This window comes from Micromesistius poutassou, assembly GCF_964030765.1.
Source record: "Micromesistius poutassou genome assembly, chromosome: 5".
NCBI classification, from domain to species: domain Eukaryota; kingdom Metazoa; phylum Chordata; class Actinopteri; order Gadiformes; family Gadidae; genus Micromesistius; species Micromesistius poutassou.
The window spans coordinates 21,872,224-21,894,767 of record NC_140275.1 but is presented as its reverse complement, the minus strand read 5'-3'; the positions used below and the strand labels follow the sequence as shown (position 1 = coordinate 21,894,767).

General features: G+C 44.3%; 3 protein-coding genes across 4 annotated transcripts in view; all 3 read right to left on the bottom strand.

Annotated features, from left to right (window-relative positions):
• dab2ipa (DAB2 interacting protein a) overlaps positions 1-1,961 on the bottom strand; it is a gene marked incomplete at both ends in the record, with an annotated part of 27,244 nt that extends 25,283 nt beyond the window's left edge. Inside the window, 2 exons of the mRNA XM_084468233.1 lie at positions 1,730-1,779; positions 1,883-1,961. Coding sequence (XP_084324359.1) covers positions 1,730-1,779; positions 1,883-1,961 — 129 coding nt within the window. The remainder of the gene's footprint in view (positions 1-1,729; positions 1,780-1,882) is intronic.
• Positions 1,962-5,337: 3,376 nt separating this feature from the next.
• phf19 (PHD finger protein 19) lies at positions 5,338-13,474 on the bottom strand. 2 transcript variants are annotated; one of them, XM_084467572.1, is made up of 14 exons: positions 13,342-13,474; positions 12,182-12,359; positions 11,419-11,500; positions 11,040-11,150; positions 10,600-10,694; positions 10,207-10,355; positions 9,931-10,026; positions 9,395-9,584; positions 8,299-8,366; positions 7,777-7,923; positions 7,562-7,622; positions 6,625-6,710; positions 5,981-6,058; positions 5,338-5,713 (listed from the first exon to the last, which is right to left on the bottom strand). In XM_084467572.1, exons 2-14 carry the CDS (start codon positions 12,353-12,355, stop codon positions 5,362-5,364), a joined length of 1,689 nt encoding a protein of 562 aa, XP_084323698.1. In that variant the 5' UTR covers positions 12,356-12,359; positions 13,342-13,474; the 3' UTR covers positions 5,338-5,361. The 2 variants fall into 2 exon arrangements, with proteins under 2 accessions (XP_084323698.1, XP_084323699.1); XM_084467573.1 differs by having other exon boundaries at positions 12,182-12,356; positions 13,342-13,389.
• A 1,667-nt stretch (positions 13,475-15,141) lies between these two features.
• Positions 15,142-21,698, bottom strand: LOC311343375 (fibrinogen C domain-containing protein 1-like; the record flags this gene model as incomplete). Its single annotated transcript, XM_084468232.1, has 8 exons — positions 15,142-15,470; positions 16,469-16,648; positions 16,894-16,990; positions 17,759-17,895; positions 18,264-18,405; positions 19,029-19,398; positions 20,192-20,307; positions 21,627-21,698. 8 exons carry the CDS (start codon positions 21,696-21,698, stop codon positions 15,142-15,144), a joined length of 1,443 nt encoding a protein of 480 aa, XP_084324358.1.
• Positions 21,699-22,544: the final 846 nt, after the last annotated feature.

Genomic DNA, 22,544 nt, shown 5'->3' with positions numbered 1-22,544 from the left:
GAAAGGAGAGGAGACAAGGAGTGTAGAACACCGTCTTGATGCTTTCAGCAGTTAATGCACATTGTTTTTACATGTCTTTTTTATTTTCTCATTTACTTTTAAATTCACTCTTTGCTGTTGAACAAAACCATTGTTAAATATCACACCTGATCCAACGCTAAATTCTCTCTTGCATCAAAAAAGCTCCTCTAGAAACTGCAATCACATCAAAAGACTAAAGTCAAGTTTCACTACAGTTAAGAAATAATGGCTGCAAGTATCACAAGTGCATCTGAAACGGCAGCATGTTGCCATGTATATATATTTTACATTTTACTTTTATTATTGCTAAAATTGTGTATGGTTCCATATATTTTTTTTTTTCATTGTTTTTGTGTGAAGCACATTGAATTGCCACATGGATAAAATGCGCTATACAAATAAATAAATATGCCTTGCCTTGATGTTGTACGTTATTTCTCTGGTGAAAGGATTAGGAATATATAATTTCAAGCTTTTCACAATAATCATAATTCACATATTGGAATATTATTTACAAAGATCTATCTCCTATCTGAACTGGTCCTATCCTGATGATGGTGTATGGCCTACAAGGGCAGCCTGGTCCCCGGACCCTAACCCACACACACACACACACACACACACACACACACACACACACACACACACACACACACACACACACACACACACACACACACACACACACACACACACACACACACACACACACACACACACACACACACACCTCCAGGCTGTCCAGCAGCAGTAGCAGCGACTCGGTCAGGATGCAGAAGCGCAGGTTCCAGACAGCCGGCTCCGGCTTCCGGCCGCAGGAGAACCGATGGACGGAGGAGCACTGCATCTCTGTTGACGCGTTATGATAATAACGTTTCAGCAACAATAACCATCGTTATTGTTATTATTGTTCTTACCATTATTGTTGAGGCCAATGTTTCAGGGTTGACCAAGCTTTAAACATATGAAGCACAGTTCAGGTACCGCAGTAACAGCCACCCTGGGCCCCGTTTCCCGAAAGCATCGTTAGCCTAACGACGTCGTTAACACCGTCGTACGATCATCGCAGAATTTTCGGACCGTTTCCCGAAAGCATCGTTACGTAACGACGTCGCCAAAGCATTCTCTGCACCTCACCAACCCCAAACACCTGTACCTATACGAGTTCCCTTATAGAGTGCAGAGAGCTGAATGTATCTCTGGTAAACACTGTAAATATTGAATAAACTTCACAAGCTAAGTACTGTTCAGGAGGCACTGGGTGACCTAGTGATCTAGAAAACAAGGAAACGCTTTTACACTCTGGTGTGTAGGGCTATATTAGTGTACTCTAGATTACCAAAGACACAGTGAAGAGAAATCCCAGGGAGGTCATTGTGTGGGTGGAGGCGTTGTGATGGGAGTCACGTTAACCCTGAATAGCCTGCATAAACATGTTCCCATCTCTGCACATTCATCTGCTCATGGGCTTCATGGATTTCTCTCAAACAGATTCCATGATCATAATAATAGTTAGTTAGAATGCGTATTCTTCGGTCAAAACCCCCTCAAAGAGACACAGGAAATGTGTACAGCCCTTTCTTCATAGCCAGTATACTGTATATCAAGTATGTACAGTATATTGGCTTGTCACTCAAAGTACTTTAGTATAATTAAAGTGTTACACTCAGACCCTGGTGCCATGGCCATGCACGGTCTACAATCTCACGTCCTCGTTGACGACTGTTAGGAGGTGCTGATGGACCTTCTCAGACTCTGCTACTCAGTACAAATGAAGTAACAGGGAAACACAGGAGGGGGCAGATGGGGACAAATCAGACATCCAGCCTCCTGATCCAGCAGCCAATCACCACGCACTCACCTGCCACCTTCATCCACCCCACCTCCTCACACCGGGACAGGTGTCCAAAGAGCTTCTCCACGGCGACCTCCTTCTGCATGGTGTGAGGGGTCTAGACATGAGCCGTAGAAGCAGCAGGCACCTGGCCCTGGCTGTCTCTAGGTCTGAGGACAGGAGCTGCTTCAGGAACTACTCATCAAACCGTTCACCTGTCTGTCGCCAGGTCTACAGACAGGAGCTGCTTCAGGAACTACGCATCAAACCGTTCACCTGTCTGTCGCCAGGTCTACAGACAGGAGCTGCTTCAGGAACTACGCATCAAACCGTTCACCTGTCTGTCGCCAGGTCTACAGACAGGAGCTGCTTCAGGAACTACGCATCAAACCGTTCACCTGTCTGTCGCCAGGTCTACAGACAGGAGCTGCTTCAGGAACTACGCATCAAACCGTCCACCTGTCTGTCGCCAGGTCTACAGACAGGAGCTGCTTCAGGAACTACGCATCAAACCGTTCACCTGTCTGTCGCCAGGTCTACAGACAGGAGGAGCTGCTTCAGGAACTACGCATCAAACCGTTCACCTGTCTGTCGCCAGGTCTACAGACAGGAGGAGCTGCTTCAGGAACTATGCATCAAACCGTCCACCTGTCTGTCGCCAGGTCTACAGACAGGAGCTGCTTCAGGAACTACTCATCAAACCGTTCACCTGTCTGTCGCCAGGTCTACAGACAGGAGCTGCTTCAGGAACTACTCATCAAACCGTTCACCTGTCTGTCGCCAGGTCTACAGACAGGAGCTGCTTCAGGAACTACGCATCAAACCGTTCACCTGTCTGTCGCCAGGTCTACAGACAGGAGCTGCTTCAGGAACTACGCATCAAACCGTTCACCTGTCTGTCGCCAGGTCTACAGACAGGAGCTGCTTCAGGAACTACGCATCAAACCGTTCACCTGTCTGTCGCCAGGTCTACAGACAGGAGCTGCTTCAGGAACTACGCATCAAACCGTTCACCTGTCTGTCGCCAGGTCTACAGACAGGAGCTGCTTCAGGAACTACGCATCAAACCGTTCACCTGTCTGTCGCCAGGTCTACAGACAGGAGGAGCTGCTTCAGGAACTACGCATCAAACCGTTCACCTGTCTGTCGCCAGGTCTACAGACAGGAGGAGCTGCTTCAGGAACTACGCATCAAACCGTTCACCTGTCTGTCGCCAGGTCTACAGACAGGAGCTGCTTCAGGAACTACGCATCAAACCGTTCACCTGTCTGTCGCCAGGTCTACAGACAGGAGCTGCTTCAGGAACTATGCATCAAACCGTTCACCTGTCTGTCGCCAGGTCTACAGACAGGAGCTGCTTCAGGAACTACGCATCAAACCGTTCACCTGTCTGTCGCCAGATCTACAGACAGGAGCTGCTTCAGGAACTACGCATCAAACCGTTCACCTGTCTGTCGCCAGGTCTACAGACAGGAGCTGCTTCAGGAACTACGCATCAAACCGTCCACCTGTCTGTCGCCAGGTCTACAGACAGGAGCTGCTTCAGGAACTACGCATCAAACCGTTCACCTGTCTGTCGCCAGATCTACAAACAGGAGCTGCTTCAGGAACTACTCATCAAACCGTTCACCTGTCTGTCGCCAGGTCTACAGACAGGAGCTGCTTCAGGAACTACGCATCAAACCGTTCACCTGTCTGTCGCCAGGTCTACAGACAGGAGCTGCTTCAGGACTACTCATCAAACCGTTCACCTGTCTGTCGCCAGGTCTACAGACAGGAGCTGCTTCAGGACTACTCATCAAACCGTTCACCTGTTTCTACACCCTGCACGTCCCGACACAGGGACCTCTCGCAGTCCGACGGTACTTTTTAAATAGACACATCCACGTGAACTCGTAACACCTTAATTCACTCAACGGATTAACGTGGAGGCTGTCTCACTCTCACTAGTCCGTCCACACACACACACACACACACACACACACACACACACAACCACACACACACACACACACACACACACACACACACACACACACACACACACACACACACACACACACACACACACACACACACACACACGGTTGACACTGAAAATGTGGAGTCATTTATTTTAGAAGATTATACCATGAGCTACGGAGCTTTGAAACCAGCCAATGACAGAACAATTGCGGCAGTGAGTGTGAGTATGATCAAAGATCACTGGGCGGTCACGGGGTTTTGGTTAGTATACTGAGAGACCGAGGGTGTGTTGCCAGGATCTCCGTGAGGGTTTTGTTTAAGTTTCTCCATTTAAAACAGATAAAAACAGATTGTCACAGCAACACATTTACAAATGAAATCCAATGCTCATCAATGTATATATTTGAACTATCATATGACAGTGATATCCAATGATACTTATTAAAGTAATAAAATATTCAAATAATAACAAAATTTAAGTGATCAAACGTGATCAATTTACCAAACAATTGGGTTTAGTAGATAAGGCAACATGTAACCTTGCATAGATACCTTTAAATAGTGCAGTACTTCTGGTCTGGGGAGGGGGCACGATAAAACAACCGATGTATCCCAAGTCTTAAAAAAACTAAAACAACTCAAAAGCTCTAAACCTTCTTGGTTTGCTAAATGACACGACTCCATCTCCCTACGCCTGACACAGGAACAGCTTACAAGATCAGCGCTACGCCCGACAACATACAGAGCTAGCTTGGCGGGCGTAGGAACCGCGTTATTCGCCTGATAACACGACAGCGGCTAGCTTATGAACGAACGCCTTATTTACATGTCAAGCACAGGAACAGCAGCTAGCTTGATACAACAGTGCGCTAACATGTCAAGCGCACACACACACACACACACAGCGGCGGCGCCCAGCATCCTAACATAACACAGGACAAACGCCTCGTCCACGGGGTTAGCTTATTAGCATACAGCGCTAATACGACAAACACAAGACCACAGGTTTGCTTACTGACACAGAGAGCGTAAAGCGCGCGCGCGGGGCGGGGGGCGGCGGGGGGGTGATAGTAACAACTTTTCTCAGGAGTACAATACAGTGAACTGTTGCCATGGAAACAAGGTTTTGCTCTGCTTGGAGAAGGTGGTGAGAACTCTGGAAGCGGAAAACCCGGGTTTGGGGGTTTGGGGTGGGGGGGGGTCCGCTGGGGGGGTCCGCTGTGAAGGTGCTCAAAGCATCAGAGGATCAGAGGAGGGGGGGGAGAAAGCATTTTGCAACACTGAAGGACTTCATGGCCCTCAAAGTGACCTATGGTACGGTGTGGCATGGAGCAGAGGTCTTCACTAGCGGGTCGGGACCCGACATGGGCTGTGGCCTTACGGAGCACTTGTGGAAAAAACCAAGAGACACTTTGGTTTTGCTGTCGGGTCCCGAGAGATGGAAAACGGTGAAGGACCCCTGATCCATTGTAACGGTGGGCGTTGTGTTGGGGTGGTGGGGGGGGGGGTGAGGGTGAGGGTGGGGGCGGGGGGGGGGTCCTCTATGGGAACACCTCCTCCCACTCCAGCAGGTACTGCACGGCGCCCCCAGCCGTCACGCGGCGGGCCAGCACCTGGTACTCCCCGTTGGTCAGCCGGCCCGCCACGCCGAAGTACGAGGAGATGGAGGAGTGCAGGTGGGAGGAGTCGGAGGACAGCGCCGAGGTCTCCGAGAGGAAGTGGGAGGAGTCCGACGACGGCGGCGGGGGCGTGTGGGCGCGTCCCGCTGGCGAGTCCCGCTCCTCCAGGCCGGGCGGCTCCTCGGACGGCAGCTCCTCCCCCACGTCGCCGCGGCTGGCCCACTGGCTGTAGCCGCCGCTCGGCAGCTTCCTCTTCCTGCTGCCCACGCCCTTCCTGATTGGACGGACACAGGAGGTCAGAGGGTGGACTGTGCGGGCCGTGATGTGTGTTCATCTGTTGGTTGGTGAATACGTTTGGTTTTACACGCGCATGGGAGTGCACATGCGCGTCTGTCTGTCTGTCTGTCTGTCTGTCTGTCTGTCTGTCTGTCTGTCTGTCTGTCTGTCTGTCTGTCTGTCTGTCTGTCTGTCTGTCTGTCTGTCTGTCTGTCTGTCTGTGTGTGTGTGTGTGTGCGTGTGTGTGTGTGTGTGTGTGTCCCACCTTAAGTGATAGGAGCCGCTGGTTCCAGCCGAGCCGTCAGTGGAGACCTGGTCCAGACTCTGAGATCTACTGGAGCCACTGGACACAGAAACCACCAGAACACGTGATGCACTGGAGACACATAGATCACTGTCTATATGAAACATACACTATAGATATTATACTAGTTATTATAGTATATTAGTATATATTATATTATTATAGTATACTAGACTGCTATGCTTAACCCAGAACAAAGAATAACTGTGCTGCGTGAAAAGGTCATTAGCATATTATAGTTCATTAGTTATTATAATTAGTTTATTAGTTTATTATAATTTCGCTTTGGTGTTGCTACAAATAAGAAACGACAGCATTCCTACCATTTGGTCACTGAATAATGTAGAAATGTGTTTTGGAGAATGACCCAAAATAATTCCTTTATATAGTCGTCCTGCCATCACACACATGGGCCACGGGGAGACACGCCCACGCCCACGCCAGCACTCTGCGCCAAGCGCTGCAACCACGGATTTGGTCTGAACGCAGCCTCAAAACGGACCCTTCAGCTCAGGTGTGGAAGCACTCCGAATTACATTCTGAATAAAACCTCAGAATGGAATTGACAACCACTGTGCTGGTCGTTGTCTCTCTGCGGGACTGACCTCTTCAGGCTCTGCAGCTCATCCAGGGTGAAGTCAAAGATGTTGGCCATGTGATGGTTAGAGTTCCAACTGCAGTACAACTCGTTCTACACACACACACACACACACACACACACAGTAGAATGTTTACTTGAGCAGAAACACAACACATTACTTGACACCCACAAATAGCCACACAACTGTAATTAACACTACTAGAGGAGTTGTAAGAGTTGATTTGTTAGTTTTGTGTTGCCTTATTCAATCGTATTGCATATTGCATCACGCAACATAATGCACCAAACTTAGAAGGTGATGTAGGTAATAAAAGCTATAATTTGAGTGATATTTGTCAGAAAAGCCAGCTGTCCGCTATGGGTGAGCGAAACGTTCTGTGAGAACATCTGTTCTGGTTGACTGAGCGCCTGTCTCTGTATGACATCGCCGCCGGCTCATTTCCGACCAATCAGGGCCTCTCTTCATGGACTGGTTCAGAAACGAAGAGCAGAGAGAGGGACCCAGTGTATGTCCAAATGGTACCCTCTCTTTGTCTCTCTCTGTATAGCTCAATAATCTTATTATTGCGGTTGTGTTTTTTGCACTGTGGTATGGATGGTAAAGTGATGCCTTCAACCGACGCTAGTGGCCGGTGTGTTCAATGTGTCTGCCCGAGGTGGCCACTATCTCCAGCCCGCTGAGTCACATCATATAGGTGAGGACCGCTCAGGCATGGCCGCTTTGTGGTTCCGGAACGAGAACCTTGGCTGATGGAAGAGCATGCTGTAAGTCATGCAATGTTTATTCATTTCATTTAATTTCTGCTTAGTTTCTTAGTTTCCCATTTCTTAACTATCAAAACCTAGTTATCTTTTCAGAAATACTGATTAATACAGTTTTTTTGTATGTTCTTGTAGTTGGTTCAGTTGGAGTTACTACAACACACATTTACATTCCTTACGTTGGGGATGGCATCTTCCAGAAGCCACCGCGCCTTTCTCTTTCTTCTTTCTGCTGGAGTGCTGCACGCACACACATGCACACGCACACGCACACACACACACACACACACACACACACACACACACACACACACACCTTGTAAAGTAGATATTTGGAAGGGAGCCTTCAGATGTTTCATGGTAGGAAGCCTAGTGTTTGGGGGGCGGGGCTTACCTGTTCTTGGCCCCTCCTCCTTTGCGTCCCCTGCCCCCGTCTCTCTGGGTTCGCTCAGGGAACAGTTTGGAGGGCGGGTTGGGAGGAACGCGTGTCTGCAGTCGGAAAATACACTTTCTCTTCTTTATCTCCTTCCCGCACAGGAACCTGTGCAAACAACCGGACATCTTATAAACAATCCTAATCTTGAAACTTTAGTCTAAACTATTACAAAGAACTGTTTATATGTTGCCAGTGGTGTAGATGCATCTGCTCTCTGTTTAACTTCATACATCCGACATACAACTACGTATCCTTCCATGGGTTATGGGTCATTCATGGAATTTTGATTGTTGGGATATTGTGTTTTGATTTCTCATTCTAATGTCTTCAAAGAAACTGATATACGATTGTTGTAAAATTATCAGTCTTCTAATGCGCAGTAAGGTTTAGACTGCTGTGAGTTGAGTGGTTGACAATTGATTAAGCAATGAATCCCGATGCAATTGTAATAGTCTCTGTGTGCGTGTGTGTGTGTCTTACTTGCTCTTGTACTTGTTTAAAGCATCCAGGATGTGTTTCTCCTTCTCTGAGGAAGGGGTATTAGCCAACTACATAAAAAATAAAAGTGCAGTTTAGTACCGTGCATAGTCTCACTAGTACATCACAACACATTCAGGTTTGGTACTACTATAAATCACTGAAGTCCAGAATAGTATAGACCACTATATTAACATTTGATATAGTAGAGCATGGAACGGTACTGGTCTAGTACAGACAGTATGGAAGAGTATGGGTCCAGTATAGTATAGTCTGGAATGATATTGTCTAGTACAGTAGAGAATAGAGCAGTATTGGTCTAATATAGACTGTTGAACAGTATTGGTCTAGTTTAGTAGACTGTTGGTAGACGGTATTGGTCTAGTACAGTAGAGTATTGAGTACAGAGTATTGAGTAGTATTGATCTAGTACAGTAGAGTATGGAGCAGTATTGGTCTAGTAGAGTATGGAGTAGTATTGATCTAGTACAGTAGAGTATGGAGCAGTATTTGTCTAGTACAGTAGAGTATGGAGCAGTATTGGTCTAGTACAGTAGACTGTTGAACGGTATTGGTCTAGTACAGTAGAGGATGGGACAGTATTGATCTAGTACAGTAGAGGATGGGACAGTATTGATCTAGTACAGTAGAGTATGGAGTAGTATTGATCTAGTACAGTAGAGTATGGAGCAGTATTGGTCTAGTACAGTAGAGGATGGGACAGTATTGATCTAGTACAGTAGAGTATGGAGTAGTATTGATCTAGTACAGTAGAGTATGGAGTAGTATTGATCTAGTACAGTAGAGTATGGAGCAGTATTGGTCTAGTACAGTAGACTGTTGAACGGTATTGGTCTAGTACAGTAGAGGATGGGTCAGTATTGGTCTAGTACAGTAGAGGATGGGTCAGTATTGGTCTAGTACAGTAGAGGATGGGTCAGTATTGGTCTAGTACAGTAGAGGATGGGTCAGTATTGGTCTAGTACAGTAGACTGTTGAACGGTATTGGTCTAGTACAGTAGAGGATGGAGCAGTATTGGTCTAGTACAGTAGACTGTTGAACGTATTGGTCTAGTACAGTAAGGTGTCTGCTCCAGACCTTTCCCAGCTGTAGCTGCTCCCAGTGAGTAGAGATGAAGCCAAGGATCTCCTCCAGCTCAAAGTACTTCTTCTTCTTGCTGAGGCCCAGGTTGTAGAGCGCCAGCTGGACCACGTCCACCCAGCGCAGCGCCAGCCGACGCACGTACTCACTGCCCTTGTTACACACGCAGCACAGGTAGAGGTAGAACCTGGGGCAGGGGAGACCACAGCGTGAGACACCGAGGACTGTAGACAAACCAGTGTGAGACACCGAGGACTGTAGACAAACCAGTGTGAGACACCAAGGACTGTAGACAAACCACAGTGTGAGACACAGAGGACTGTAGACAAACCAGTGTGAGACACAGAGGACTGTAGACAAACCAGTGTGAGACACCGAGGACTGTAGACAGACCACAGCGTGAGACACAGAGGACTGTAGACAAACCACAGCATAACAACGTTGAAAAGAATATACATGAAAAGTCTTTTACATCTGGAGGGTTTTGACGAACATGGGCTGAAGCGTCTTGGCTTTGAGAGGAGGGGAGGTACCTGTCTCCAAACATGATGGGGTCCTGCACACACTGGATGCAGGCTTCATGGAACCACTGCTGGCATTTCCAACACTGGAGCATCTTCAGGTACCACCTGAACAGAGCAGATCAGGGCCTTAAGCGAGGAGCATACACACTGTGTCATCTACAGTGTCAACTAATTAACAACAAGACTCATTTCAGTAGGAGAAAAAAAACCATAGCCCTGTTCACAATGATGCTGCAGAGATCTCTCTGTGTCAAGTCACAAGTGTCAGGGATTGGTTGGTCTTACTCTCCGGGGCCGCCGCAGTAGCAGTAACACTGCTGCTGATTGGTCCGATGCTGTGAATCCCACTGCAACGCATCCGGGTCGTAGGGCAACACCTGCTTCATGGCCACCAGGGCCTTTGCTATGGGTCCCTTCTTAAGAGCGCCCCCTTTCTGTTGGGAGTAAACACACACACACACACACACACACTTGGTCAATTTGAGTGTTTAGTAGGTTTGTGTGCGCATGTGAGGTCACATCATTTTGTAATAGTTCTCAAAAGACTTCTCAGGCCACATTTTTATGACATGTGTGGGAAAAGGCATGTTTGTGTCTTGCCTGTGTGTGGGTCTCATCTGTCTGTGTGCGTGTGCGTGTGCGTGCGACTCTCATTTGTCTCTGTGAGTGTGGCATTACCCTGACAGCAAGTGCGAAGATGCAGCGGCGACAGAACCATGGAGCGTGCTCATTGCTGCCCTCTACAGGAGGACTATGGCACTGCTGGTGAAACCCTGAAATCACACACACAGAAGATACTAAACAGATTAACTTTTACTGACACAAGTAGTTATTGAAGAGGCCACTGTTGCAGAATCACGTTTTTAACAACTTGTTTGTTTTCTTTTCATTTCAAAAGCAGTTAGAATTTTGTTAAAACAAATGTTATTTTCAGACCTGTATCTAATAAAGGACCAATTATGAAAGTGGCCCAAATCAGAAATGAAAAGATAAGATTCATATAATGTTTGTGCTGCTCACACTGAAATAAATCTGATCCGAGTCACATAAGAGAAAGAAAGATTTGGCTCACTTTTGCTTTCAGTGTGAACTAGTAATTTATTAGTCCACCAACTTACCGATGCCACACTTGCCACAGATGAGGATGCGGTTGCCATGGTTACTAGAATCACTCTGGTCCCACTCCTCCTGACACACTGAGCAGTGAGGCTCCTCCCCCGGGATGCCGGCTGCAGGGTCAGAAAGCATGTGAATAACAGAAGAACACCACGTGCCATGTGATTTTATTAGGAGTCCATCTCCCAATCTATCTTCCCCAGTCCATCTCCCACGCTTGCATTCTCCAGTCCATCTCCCAGTCTAGCGTTCCGACTGGGAACGCTAGATTGGGAGATGGACTGGGAAACTCTCCGGTCTGTCTCCCCGTTTAGCTTCCACCAGTCCAGCTCCCACTAAGTGTAACTGGTCCACTCCCAGTATGTGTGACTGGTGCCCCACCGTGCTGGATGTCCTTCCAGAGGACCCAGAAGCGGGAGTTGTCCTCAAAGGTGACGAAGCAGCTGTGGCGCTGAGGGCTGACCTGGTGGGACGGAGACAGTACAGATAAAAGGTTGTTTAATAATTTTTAAACATTAGAATTATGGCAGAGCTCGTCTTGTACACCATATACAAAAAAAACACTTTACAATCTGTACATTTTCAAATAAATGTTGAATATACTTGAGTAAGGTGCCAGCCCTTCCTGTATTCATCAGTATTTCCGGTACTTTACTTTTCTTTAACTTCAACAGTGAAACTAAATATTTTCCATCTGTATTCATGTAATGTATTCCCATCATGAATGCTTAAAGACTTTTAAAACCCTTTTCAAAGACTGAGCTCTCATCTGTGTCCCAGTCTCTCCTGGATGCAGCTCTCCCTTTCCCCCACCAGGGGGGGCAGGTGGAAGGCTTTCTTTCACTCTGAACCAAACCATCATTTATTTATATTAAGTATGTGATCGTTAATACACTGATTAATGTCCTGTGATTACATTTTTGGTTTTGAATGCGATGTTTCCCAGAAATGTGTTTTACCTGTGTGTATGTCACCTGTGTGTCAACACACCGCCCTGTTTACGTCTCTGTAATGCACCGGGGCCTCTGTTATTATGCATGTGTTGCATGCGTGTGTGCATGTGTTGCATGCGTGTGTGCATGTGTTGCATGCGTGTGTGCATGTGTTGCATGCGTGTGTGCGTGGCTGCCGGTGTGGGGCGTACCCGCTGTATGCGGCCCAGGTAGTACAGGCCGTCCGACCAGTGGCAGAGGACGCACTGCTCCACGGTGAGGCTGGACTCCAGGGCCTCGGCTGGGACACGCCCACTGACCCCTGACCTCTGCAGGGACGGGGGCTCTGGACTGCTACAGTAGCCCTCAGCCAAGTCCTCCAACATCCTGCTGAGAGGGGGGGGGGCACCCACAGACAGACGGTTGAATAGTAACCTGTCATACTGTGTGCGATCACAAGCAAAGGCTATGGGCTGCAGGTACCGTGACAGGTCCACGCTGCTCTTGTTGTAACAGCTGTCTGTGTGAAAGAGAGGGCCCACTTCTGAATACAGAGCCATTCAGGTGACAGCCTCCTTGTTCTGATGCTACAGACAGGCGAGAATGGGAGCGGCACTCAATTGGAAAATAAATAATAAATGTGAGGGTTATAAGGGAGGAGTTTTGACGTTTATTACAGTAAATGTAAAAAAAAAAAAAAAAAAAAAAAAAGGAATAATAAAAAATGAAAATGGATACTGCATTAACAGGTGTGGCAAGTGATGAATAAAAACGTTAATGTGGTTTAACGAAAACGAGCTGGCCTTCTTGTGACTCATTTATTAACTTTACAAACCGCCAGGGGATTTTGTTTTTTGTGGATAATGTCGCGCATGCTCTCTGAAATAGAGATGATGAGAGGCGGAGGGGCGGTTGTGTCTGCTCCGACAGGGGAGCATGAACTATCTCTTCTTTAAAACAATTCAATGTGTTCATAATGCCCACCGTTAAATGCCTACTGACATTTTTAGTGAGTATGATTCGGTCTCTAACGATGACAGATATCGAAAGTAGAACTTTCTGACAGCAAAACTGCCAAATCGACCCCAAAGATTAGGACCTATTTCAGACAACACATTCAGTATAAACGATGCTCTACAATGACCGCTTTGCATCTATTGTACCAACTGTTAGGAAGATATACACATATCGCTTGACAAGCATCGCATCCACTCAGCCACACTGGACAGCCTTTTTCCACATCGCGTTAGTTTTCCCAAATAACATAGATTCATGACATTAAAAAAAGAAAATGATCAGAAACCAACAGAAGTCGTGTGCATACATATGACAGACAAGGAAGATGTACAAAGGATGAAATCCGTTTACTTACTTTGAGTGTCTGGTGCAGCCTGTCTGCGGCTGCAGCTGCCCGGGGTTCTGCTGCTGCTGCGGAGGGAGAAGAAACTCGGCTGCGCCGCGGCGCTAAACTTCAAACTCGGACGGCGCCATTTTTTCACTTTTCCCGCGAATCACGGTCGCTTTCTCCATGCTCATTTACATAACGTATCATCGTCGTCATCAGCAGCGGAAGTACATTTGAATCCATATTATTCATCCATAGAATGTATGCGGTATTCAGTGTCAAAATCTGATTGTTCAAAATGGGTTCAAAAAGTGACTCGTAATCTAGTCGCTGTGGTCGTTTTTGTGACTTTATATATGTTCATTTGTAAGAATATTCATATTTATTTTTCATCTCTGCGAGCGTGTGTGTGTACGTGTGCATGTACATTTGCTTAATGACACATCATCATCTCTATAATCATTTAATGTAATTGAATACAATAAATTGGGTCCAAACAGCAAAAAGAAGAGTATATAAATATCCAACATGAGTAGATAATAAACACTACATCAACTGTGAAAATAAAGTTATTCTTAAAATGTAATATGTATGTAATATCTGCAAAGAAACACAATATGCTACATGAGTACTCTTAAGAGTTTGAAAGTCTAAAAGTCTCCAATGATCATCAATTGAGGCGAACACAGAGACAGACAGAAATTGAAACAGGTGAATTCCTATGAAGAAATAATAAGTAAGTAAGGAGGACGTGCAAAAATAAGTTGATAGGCCTTCACAAGATTCTAATTTGGGATTGAAAAACCATAGCAGATAAAATCATTGTTTTAGAGTTTCCATAAAATAAAAAACATTACTTATTTTGCGTTACCATTTTATTTATGGTAACATTCTTACTGGAAATATCGAGATACTGACATAGCCCAGGCTCCAATGGATGCTAAACAGATATAGTCAGAAAACAAAGAAAAAACGGTTCTCCATTAATATACAATATACATAAATATGATATATATATATATATCATATTTATATATGATATATATATATTATATATCATATATAAATTATATATATATATTATATATCATATTAATATATGTATGTATACATAAATATATATATACATAAATATGATATATATATATATATATATCATATTTATGTATACAATATACATAAATATGATATATATATATATATCATATTTATGTATATTGTATTTATGTATATTGTATATATATATATATATATCATATTTATGTATATTGTATATATATATATATATATATATATATATATATACAATATACATAAATATGATATATATATATATATATATATACAATATACATAAATACAATATACATAAATATGATATATTTATGTATATTGTATATATATATATATATATATATATATATATATACAATATACATAAATATGATATATATATATATATATATATCATATTTATGTATATTGTATTTATGTATATTGTATATATATATATATATATATATATCATATTTATGTATATTGTATATATATATATATATATATATCATATTTATGTATATTGTATATATATATATATATATATATATATAATTGCACATGTAAATAGCTCGCGATTATCACAAAATGGGGTCTATTCCGATCCAACGGTGCAAAAAGCAGCACTGTCAGTTAAGAACGGGGCGGGGCTCAGAGTCCGGGTGAGAGGCGGAGCTCCTGGGGGCGGGGCTCAGAGTCCGGGGGAGAGGCGGAGCTCCTGGGGGCGGGGCTCAGAGTCCGGGGGAGAGGCGGAGCTCCTGGGGGCGGGGCTCAGAGTCCGGGGGAGAGGCGGAGCTCCTGGGGGCGGGGCTCAGAGTCCGGGTGAGAGGCGGAGCTCCCGGGGGCGGGGTTTTTATTGGGGCGGACCTTCATCTCTGAGGACCTGAGGGAGTACTGCCAGCCCGTCCAGCTAGACCACTCCACGCCGTCGGCGTAGGAGGCGTGGCCTCCTCTCAGGTACTGCCCGTTGAGGTTGGAGGTGTGGCAGTTGCGGTACCACCACGCTCCCTGGTAGTACGCCGCGCAGTTGTTCTCCGACTGGTCCTGGTCCCGGTCTTTGGTGGTGAACTGCATTCCAGAATGCTTCAGGAGGGAGTCCCCTGGTGGTGGATGAGGACGGGTGACAGGAAGGACAATATTAGAGTTGTACTTTGCAGCAGCAGCAGCAGCAGCAGCAGCAGAGGTTGACTTCACTGGACTCTTGACTCTTGACTCTCTTCACTTGACTCGCTCCTGGTCTCTACATTGGTGCTGGTATCTATGGTTCAACATCCCGACATGTTGTTATTATTACCGAAACACTGCACTACATTACACTACCGTTCAAAAGTTTGGGGTCACTTATTTTTTAAGAACAGCGCTGTGTTTTTCAATGAAGATAACATTAGATTAATCAGAAATACAGTCTAGACAATTGTTAATGTAGTAATTAACTTTTCTAGCTGGAAACGGCAGATTTTTAATGGAATATCTAGATAGGTGTACAGAGGCCCATTTCCAGCCACCATCACTCCTGTGTGCTAATGGTACATTGCTTAGCTGATCGTGTTAAAAGGTGAATTGATGATTAGAAAACCCTTGTGCAATTATGTTAGCACAGCTGAAAACTGTTGAATAAAAGTTTTCATGGAAAACATGAAATTGTCTGGGTGACGCCAAACTTTTGAATGGTCGTGTAAGCCTGCGAACGCTTTGGCTACGCGTCCCACGGTGGCTATCTGACGCAGAGGTATGAGTGAAGCAGCAGGAGGTGCTTCTTGTACCTGTGTGCAGGTGTATGTGCGTACGGATTGTTATAGTTGGTTTTATCTTTGTAAAATGTTGCAGGCTCATTTCTTAGCACAGTGTGTTTCAACTGCGTGTGCTGTTCCCTTGTCTCGTCTTGTCTCGTTGTACGCTAACTGCTGGAGGTACACGGTATACTGTATGTGCGCTCCTATCCCGCTGCAAAACCCATTTCCCCTTGGGGACAAACTTTGAACATTGTAACTTGTAGTAGCAGGTTGCGGTATGAGAGGTAGAAGTCACAGAGCTGGAACAGGTAGCAGTCGGTAGATATGAGGTAGAAGTCACAGAGTAGTAGAGTAAGCAGCGTTACCTGCAGTGCCGGAGTAGTGGTCTACGGTAAGAACGTAGCCATCTTCATCAGGGTTCACCGAGTCCAGGCCCACAGCGAATAGGCCGTAACTAGCATACGCAGTCCCGTTCTCAAAGTCTGAAATGTCGATTCTCAGCTCAGAATGGCCGAACCCGGTGAGATAAAACATCCTTTGGAGACCTGGCCCACGTACACACGTACACACGTACACACGTACACACACACACACACACACACACACACACACACACACACACACACACACACACACACACAGGGAGCAACATAAAAACAAAGGTAATGATGGGGATGGAAAGAGACGGAGACAAAAATGAGAGTGAGAGAAACTGTGAGAAAACATGTAATGGAGTGTGTGTGTGTGTGTGTGTGTGTGTGTGTGTGTGTGTGTGTGTGTGTGTGTGTACCTAGCCAATGTTCCCCAGTAACTTGTCCAAATCCGTCACGGTATGCATTCCATCCACGGAAGAAATTCACTGAACCATCACTTCTCCGCTGTATCACCTACACACACACACACACACACACACACACACACACACACACACACACACACACACACACACACAATATCCACAGCACAGGTAAGCATTTACAGAATCACATCTCACCTCACATCTCACATCATTGTCTGCCTTAAAGGCCTCAAACCCCCAACATGGCGCTAACAGCGGTAAGCTAACAGGATGCCCACACAGATCTAGTCTACCTCTTACCTAACACGGTGGCAGCAGAGGAAGGAACAGGGGAAACAAACACAGGGCAGCTAAGCCATCCCAGAGCGGCCATAGGCAGTGCACCGCGCCACGGCTAATCTACTTAAAGGCCTTGCTGGTGGTAAGAGATGTAGATTGATTGGAGTTGTCTTTCGAATCTGTTCAAGGTACAACCACTGCTGTTTGGGTAGTGGTTTGAGCTGCCTACTGCTTTAGATCACCGTGTTTGGTTTTCTGTTCCACCGCTGCCGGTGTTTTTGGTCATTAGTCTGGATGACATGATGATGCATGGATATGACATCATGTCATTGGTTACCGACTTGCGTCGTTGAAACACTTAGGTGAATAAATAAGGATAATAAAATGTGATTAAATATCAACAAGTGGTGGACGTTAAAGTTGAGCGTCGAGTTCTGTTGTGTGAGTAAGTACCAGGGTTCTGTGAGGACGTGTTTGTTTTGAATGTGTTTGAGTGAGTGAGGCGGTGGGTTCACCAGTCACTATGATGATGACGATGCGTCTTTGGGTGTGCGTGTGCTTGCGTGTGCGTTCGTACCGTCCATCCGCCGCCATCTGTGGTCATGTCGCAGTAAACGGAGAATCCCCGTGGCTCGTGAGTAGGAAAGACGGAGTAGACTCCATCTTGTGTAAAACCTGCATCCAGAAGCTCGCTGCAGTCCTGTGGTCTGAAGCCTGTGGAGACAAAATGTTCATGTTTTGTCTTTACTTATTTTTTATTGTCAAATCCAAAATACTGTCTGAGATCAATTAAGTATTAGCTTCTCAACAAAATCCAACTCAAGGTGTAATACCAGTTTCTTTACTAGTTTGCTGCTGAAACGGAAAGGACCCATAATTATTGTAATCTGCACCTGTGGTAACCCATCTATGGTAGATAGCGCAGAATCACACAAATATATATATATATACATAAATATATAAATAAATAAATATATATATATATATATATATATATATATATATATATATATATATATATATATATATATATATATATATATATACACACTGTAGATGTGTGTGTGTGTGTGTGTGTGTACCTTTTTTCTGTCGAAAGTCATTTGGCTTCTGTAGCTCCGTCTTCATGGTCCTCAGACTCTCTGTCTCCCTCTGCAGTCCATGCAGGGAATCAGCGACCGAACGCACAACCTTGGAAACCCCGCCCTGACTCTCCGACAATAACTGGTCAGACAGGCAGACAGACAGACCGACAGATAGACAGACCGACAGACAGACAGACCGACAGACAGAGAGACAGACAATTGAGTGATAATATCCAGCGTTTTAATTATAGTGATTTTAATTATAGTGTAGTTATCTTCTAGTTCTACTTATATTAACTTAGTTGTAGTTAGTTCTAGTAAAGGTGCTGTAGGTAAGATTTAAACGCTAAATGCTAACAGCGCTAACGTTATTTGACTGTAGATAAAAAAAAGAAAAAAGAGAAAAAAAAAGCATAGTCATCTTTCAGCTGAGAATAGCTGTTTCTATTTGACTGTGTCTGTCTCTCAATGAGCCAATGGACATTTTAGACCAGTTCTGGCTCATTTCTGACCCAACAGGTCATCTCTTCTCCCCCATCGGCTCAAGAAATCCATTTTGCTGTCAATCACGAGAGGGAGGGGAAGTTTTTTGGTTTCTTCTCATCTTTCTGCACTCTTTTTTTAAAACTCGCAAATCTTACCTACAACAACTTAAACTTTAACATTTAACTTTAGTCAGATGATTAGTTTATCTAGTTTAGCTAGTGTGGCTAGTCAGCTAGCTCGTTTTCATTAGCTAGTTTGATTTTGTTAGCTTATTACCTGTGCAATGCGACTCTGTTCACTCTGCAGGATATTAATTCTTTCCATCAGAGCATTTTGGCCTCGTTTTAGCGTTTCAGCTTCCATCCGCATGCTGTGGGCATGTCCAGCTAACATCTTCAGCTCCTCCCCTAACTTTTGGACCAGTCCTCTCTCTTGCCAGTTGTCTGTGTTATGATTTCTCAGGAGACTCAGCAGAGAATTCTGAACTTCCTCCCATCTAAGGAAATCGTTGCTGTAATCCGGGCAGTTGGGATCCATATAAATGCTCAGAGGTTCACCGTCGCCGAGAGAGACTGTGACCAAAGCACCGTTCTCCTTTTGATTGGTTGAGATGATGGGAGAAGCTCCTGGAAGGGCAGCACTGTTCCTTATCACAAAGAAATGAATAGAACAAATATTAACAAAAGAGGGGGTGGCTCTAAATGAATAGCACTAGTATTAACAAAAGAGGGGGTGGCTCTAAATGAATAGCACTAGTATTAACAAAAGAGGGGATGGCTCTAAATGAATAGCACTAGTATTAACAAAAGAGGGGATGGCTCTAAATGAATAGCACTAGTATTAACAAAAGAGGGGATGGAGCTAAATGAATAGCACTAGTATTAACAAAAGAGGGGATGGAGCTAAATGAATAGCACTAGTATTAACAAAAGAGGGGATGGCTCTAAATGAATAGCACTAGTATTAACAAAAGAGGGGATGGCTCTAAATGAATAGCACTAGTATTAACAAAAGAGGGGATGGAGCTAAATGAATAGCACTAGTATTAACAAAAGAGGGGATGGAGCTAAATGAATAGCACTAGTATTAACAAAAGAGGGGATGGCACTAAATGAATAGCACTAGTATTAACACACACGTTGTTCACAGTAGTATTGCAGGCACCACAACTCTTCATATCTACATATTCTGTTGGATTTTTTTACAATAACAATTGTGTTACGCCTGTTAATTCTATTTCTATTTCTTATGTTTTCTTCTTTTAACAGAAAGACAAGACAGACAGATGGACAGAGCCAGAAATAGACACATAGATATATAGGTGGAGAGGGAGAACGAGACGGAGAGAGACAGACAGACAGACAGACGCACAGGCAAGTCGATGGATAGATGGAAAGATACATCCATCCATCCATCCATACATACATGTACGTACATACCTGCTGATGAATGGGAGTGGATAGTGATTCAGGTAGAGAACAGCCATAGTTGCAGCAACAACTCCTAAAAGTGCTAATAGAATGAGGATGCACCATAGTAGGACACTACAACACCTCTGTACAGGCACACACACACACACACACACACACACACACACACACACACACACACACACACACACACAGACAAACATGTTAACTTCACCAGCTGTAGCTTAGCCAGCTCAACTATAGAACATGAGATCAGAGATCATTGTATGGTATAGTTACTCTTCAAGGCCATCATATTTTATAGCTCTAGACATTTTTGTGTTGAATGGAAGGGCTGTTATTTATAGCTCAATGTTTGTTTATTTGCATAACAAATTATATTCCACATGAAAAATGTAAATTGAGTTGAACAGGTCTGGTATTATGCATAGTATAGTTTAGATAGTACATTCTGATGAGTCTTTAAGTTAAGTTCATATAGTAGTTTAGTTCATATTTTGTATTTATTTATTTTCTTTTTTTAACCAGGAAGTCCCTTAAGAGATTAAAATCTATTTTTAGAGGGAGACCTGACTGACCAATAGAAGTACAGGGTAACACCACTATAGAATAGAGCTTGTCTAAACAGACAAGGAACAGAAATAGAGCAAGATAAAAAGAAACAGGCTACCAAAGACACACACAAAATCCAATGTACAATTAGCAATTACACTCGTTGAATGGTGAGTTTATATTAATTGGTTACTGAAGTCAGTAGACTGTGTGTTCTCGTGGTGAATACGACTACAATTTTGTCTATTTTGTTGCCCTATTTGTTGTTGTTTGTTCTGTTTGTCTTGTCTTCTCCTTACTTTAGCATTTTGCTTAGCATTTTCCCATAGTGTCTACTTTTGTTGTATTAGTACTTTGTATTTTTATTGTAGTATTTTATTTATTTTTATCCTGTGTTTCTCTACTGCTGCTGGGCTATTGCAACAAACAAATTTCTCCTATGGGGGATTAATAAAGTTGTATCGTATTGTATCATATCGTAAAAGTAATGGGTTTGTATATGTTAAGTAACTAAATTCAGTTAACAGTGTGTTCTCTTGGTGAACACACTGTTAACTAAAGTCAATTGACAGTATGTTCTGGTGGTGACCAGTCCAGGACTGATATAATAGTGATACGTTTAGTAACTAAAGTCAGTTGATGCTCTGGTGGTGACTGATATAGTAGTGAGACGTTTGTATATGTTTAGTAACTACAGTCAGTTGACAGTATGTTCTGGTGCTGAACAGAAGGGCTGAGATCAGCTCTCAGGAGAGGCAGCAGATGCACCAGATTAGTGGCACCTGGATCTGTCAAACACTCGACTTAAGTGAACCTTCCTTCTTAGGGAAATCAACACTGACACCTTCCCTTAGACATGCAACAACCCCCCCCCCCCCCCCCCTCTATCTACCTTGTTGCTCTTGTGTTGTTTGGCATCAAGTTCCGAGGCGCTGTTGTTCATGATTGTCCACCTCTCGTTCATTATCCTAAAGAAACACGAAATAACACACCCCAAACGCATTTCAAGCTGATATGCAACCTGTTATTACGTTAATAGCTATAAACCATCATTGGTGACTTACTACAATGCTAATCCATTAAAACTAGTCCCTTTCGTTAGTTTGTATTGAAAAGTCCACTCACCTGTGATGCAGCGGGGGTAACGTCCGACTACATCGGCACGCAGAGACAAAGTCAGTGAATTGAAAAATCCTGGTTTGAAATCGACAAGGACCTGAGAGCTGTCGCTCAGGGGGATGAGCGTCGGTCCTGATCTGAAGAGCGTGTAGACAATCGGAGACGCGGGTCCGTCGGTCAACTGCTGGCTGCGCTCCTAAATTAAGCGTGCGTGTGAGTGTGTGCATGTACTCTGAGGGGCGCGCTTACGCCCCCTTGTGGTTCGACAGGGAAATTACACATATCGATGATTTATCAATGACTCTTATTGTTTGGTAAAACAATTAATTAAACAATAAGCTAATGGAATTTGGTAAAAATTTCCTGAAAAAATAATGCTAAATGTATTTTTGCAATACTGCTTTATATGTAAAATTCACTTCACTTTAATTTTAGTCTTGGTTTGAATGGTTGAAGTTTTAATGTTTTAATGTGTTTCACACAATTAACCTTAATATACTATTGAATACTAACAAAACGCGTTGCAAAATGTTTTTACGTGTGCACACGTCTCGTGTGTGTGTGTTGAGGTCATTAACACGCCGTGGGGGGATTCTGCTCCGTGTCCTGCCTGTTCCTCCGGTAACGCATTACTGGACTCTCCGTCTGGAACACTTTAATATGTTTACATGAGCGCTGCTCGGAGATTTGA